At 38.0% G+C, this 4,319-nt stretch overlaps 1 protein-coding gene across 1 annotated transcript; it reads right to left on the reverse strand.

Moving 5' to 3' along the window:
- Positions 1-562: 562 nt before the first annotated feature.
- On the reverse strand, positions 563-3,893 carry LOC125185209 (ORM1-like protein 2). Its single transcript, XM_048081709.1, has 3 exons — positions 3,514-3,893; positions 2,216-2,364; positions 563-1,092 (listed from the first exon to the last, which is right to left on the reverse strand). The coding sequence occupies exons 1-3, from the start codon at positions 3,697-3,699 to the stop codon at positions 954-956; spliced, it is 474 nt and encodes a 157-aa protein (XP_047937666.1). The 5' UTR covers positions 3,700-3,893; the 3' UTR covers positions 563-953.
- Between the last annotated feature and the right edge of the window lie 426 nt (positions 3,894-4,319).

Raw genomic sequence — 4,319 nt, forward strand, 5'->3', positions numbered from 1 at the left:
CATATGTTGGAGGCCCGATCCCTAGATAGAAGTCTTTGAGATGCATGTTTTAATAATTGTCACATCTTGACTCAGATTCTTCCAGCTAAGAAAGCACTTCCAATAAGACTAATCAATTACACCATAAAGAAATAAAGAACACTAGCAATGGCCAGAATGTGAGTTTGAATTCTTGACAGCCCATACATTTTCAACTCCAAATGCAGGGCATTCTAAATCTGTTTATTTATGTGTGATTAAACAGATAAATAAGTTATTTTATCCATAAAGTAATTTGAAAACAGGCCTTAAAACTATAGTACTAAAACTAAAAGCCAACTTGAATTTACATGCTAAACCAAAATTCCACCTAATTAATCAATGGTTTGGCTACTTGATTACATATGTTGACGTTCAAACTTCAAACAACAAATAAAAACTCCGATACAAAAACTATTCACTAATTTGGAGCTACTAGTATACAAGGGTCCCTCCAAACATTGCCTTTAACAAAACCATGTCCTAAGAAAAGTAAACAAAAATTCGAAGTGTGCCAACAGAGGCTAGAAAAGTATAGCTAGGGTTGACAAATAAAGGCCTAGTTATCATAGAACATAAATGGTTGAATCACTGAATAACAAGTGACGGTGCAAGTTATATACATGATGTTCGGCCAATAAGATCAGTCAAAGACACGATTATAGATTATAAGCCGGATCAAGATACTGATCAAGACACAAGTGTACAAACTTTCTAGTGTGAATAAACAGCTTGTTTACAATTTAGTGCCTATCAGTTTTGAGGGTGACCGTAAAACGAGTAAAGCAAAATATGCTACACAGACCAAAACGTACTAATGAGTTTCAGATGCAGATTCTATACACCAAAGATGCATAACCTTCTTCACAGATATTGTGAGGATCAAGCATTTTCCAACTACTAAGTTAAGATGAACTGTTGGAAGAGGTAGCAGTTCACAGATCCCCATTGATTCCGAAGATTCGGACCTTGTGCATATTAGGGAACTTGGCAACAACCAACACAAGTACTGCCACTGTGTTGAAGAGCAGCATCGGATATTGATAATCCGTTGTGTGAGATGCTATCAAGTATCTGTCAACAACACAAATGGAAAAAGGGAACATGATTAATATGAAGGGAGAAATAAAGAAATAGTAACAAATTTCTTTCACATCCTCAAAAAAGACAGGAGGCGAGGCTAACATCGTAACATTATTTCAATTTGACAAAGTCCCATTTTTATACTTTCAGTTTTCCTAAACATAAGAAGTCATTCAGGAACTTGATGGCCAGTGGCCGCCTTACATAGGTGCGGTATACAAGAAAAGTAGTTATCTGGGGATAAAACTTTATGAAGTTCTGTTTTTTTTTACTCCCTCCGTCCCATTGAAGATGACCCACTTTTCTGTTTGGTTTGTCCCAACCAAGATGACCCATTACTTAAAATGGAAACACATTTATCTCTACTTTATTCCATCTCTCTTACTTTACTCTCTCCTCTTAACACACAAAAATTAACTGCATAAAATCCCGTGCCACCCAAGGAAGGGGTCATCTTCCTTGGGACGGAGGGAGTAGTTATGATATAGGCGTCTAAATATATCATCATATCAATATCACGGTGAAGCCACCAAATATTGTACTCCTTCCGTCCACCTATACATGTCTCATTTTGCCATTTTGGTCCATCCTCAATTACTTGTCTCGTCTCATTTCACTTTTACTAAGTAGATCTCACATTCCACTAACTTACTCACATTTCATTATAAAACTAGTACTCCCTCCGTCCCAAGGTAGTTGAATCGTATTCCTTTTTCGGTTGTCCCAAGGTAGTTGAGTCATCCATTCCCCTTTTTGGCAAAGAAATTTTCTTCTCTATTACTTTACTCTCTCTTCCTCTCTCCTACTTTATTCCCTCTCTTACTTTACTCTCCCCACTTTAACCTTCAACACACCAAATTCTTAAATCTCGTGCCCAAAAGAATTGCCTCAACTACCTTGGGAGTTGGGCGAAGGGAGTATAAAATTAAGATTCACATTCCACTATCTTTTTCCACCACATTCCTTTACATTTATTAAAACCCGATTTGCCAAAAAGCAAGATGTTTATTGGTGGACACAACAATCTCCATTCTCATATACAATCAACAAGAGATATAAATGCATATCATTATTCCCAATATTAAACAACAAACTAAAGGAGGAAAGAGCTTACAGAACCACTGGAACAACTGTGAGGAACTTTCTATTGCGAGTGAGCTGCTTTCCATGGTCAATCTGCTCCCACCATGTCAAGCCATTATAGATTCCCTGATCATCACCAAAAGGGGTTCCTTTTTTCCAGTGGAAGAAGTGGTAAGTTACCTACATATAGAAACAAAACTGTCATGTCAGAGAGAACCTCCTACTGATCATCAGCAAGCACAAAAAGTTCAGTTCTAGGCACATCAAGGAGCCTATTGATAGTCATCTAAAAACCAACTTAAAGTCATCTGAAGAAGAACTAAATGGCGATTGCACTACAGACACACACACACTCCTATATGGCTATATATTGTTAAACTATCACTGGCTGCATGCAACACAGGCATTATTAATGGACGAGCAGTAAAGAGAGACCATACAAGTCTCCAAACAAGCAGACTTAGTAAGCATTTGAATATATGATACTAGAGCCTCTCCTGCCGAGTATTCAATGGCCAAAAATCCATTCCCTGTGGAAAAGGATGATGTATCTAGTATGTACTATCTATATGGGGTGCATAAATATCCTAAACATCACATTCCAAGAATGAAGCATAGGAAGGAGAAAGTGACTGCGTCAACATAATTCTAAAACAGATCAGATGCAAGAACCACTACCATATTAGAAGCACTCTCCACAAACACTTCTACACAGCACTTTCTAGCTCAAGCATTCATGTGAGGAACAAGCATAATCAACAGCTACAGAATTATTGAGTTAGGCTAGTCATAGCCCCAATTTTACTAACAGACCCAAGCCCAGCACAACAACTTCCCGACCCATTCCATACATGTATTCACAAATATAACCATGTTCATGACACCAAGAATGGCACGGGAGAGCCATACAAACCAGAGACCAATTACGGTTAGAAAAATTGCAGAACAACGTAATAAGGACAGTCCAATAGTAGAAAGTAATCACATAAACATCGGGCTGCAAATGAACCAAACAATTCACATCTTGGCTAGGGTTAATTACCAAAAGCTTATTTGAGCTGCACCTCTAACACAATCTCAATCGTCAGTTTACGAATAAAAAATCTAGCCCGATTCAACTAGTACTGAATCGATGAATTATCCAATTGTTAGCAGTTAAAACAATAAACTCTAGCGTCATGTTGCCGGACAGAAGATCCGAGCTACAGCTCGGGCGCAGACAAGGAATCTAGGCCACAATCATGACAATATAACCCTAGGGCACAAAACACCCAAATTAGATCACAAAAAAAAAAAAAAAAATAGAAGAGACGAGCGGCGATGACATACGAGGAAATGGCAGACATTGACGATCGTCCAGGCCATGCCGGGGGTGCAATTGGTGACGGAGAGAACGGCGAGCCACGAGAAGAAGAGAATCAATATGTAGGTAGTCCATACGCCGGGATAGGTGAACCACTCAGTGTTCCGGTTGAGATCCGCCGGCGGCTCCATCTGCACGTAGAGTTTTCCCATAGTCGGCGATCGCGATTGGATCGGAATTATTGGATAGGGATCCGAACCGGTTAATCGATGAAGAAGGTGGCGGGGGAGGACTTGGGAGTGATGAAAATGATGTGTTTGTTTTGCGTTTTCCGGTGGCGGTTTTGAAGATAAACCCTTTTCCGTATTTCATGAATGAATGAGTGCCGTCCAATTTTTGGTTCAAAGTTTGTTCATCATTACATATTTTTCTTTTTCTCGTGTATAATTATTTCTGGATGCATGTTTCATAAAAATAATTACGAGTACTACTTTTATTTGTTAAATCAAGATTCAAAACGATTCTATGCATACCAATTTAAATGTAAAAATTGTAGTATCTAATAATTTTGATTTGATTACTGTCATTTACGTAAGGCACATTCTTAGATCGTCCTATTTTTATTTTATTAAATGTTTTTATGTTATAATAGATCCTTCGATTTTTATTTCATTTCGTCCTTATTTAACATAATTTTGATTAACTTACATGTCATATTTTAGTTGGAGAATAAGGATGCGTGCGGCATGGATTTCTGAAAACTCCACATTTTTATTTGATCAAAAGTACTCCCTCCGTTTCTTCATAGTTGAGGCGGAATTTTTCGGCACGG

Source organism: Salvia hispanica, chromosome 4 (genome assembly GCF_023119035.1).
Source record: "Salvia hispanica cultivar TCC Black 2014 chromosome 4, UniMelb_Shisp_WGS_1.0, whole genome shotgun sequence".
Lineage (NCBI taxonomy): Eukaryota > Viridiplantae > Streptophyta > Magnoliopsida > Lamiales > Lamiaceae > Salvia > Salvia hispanica.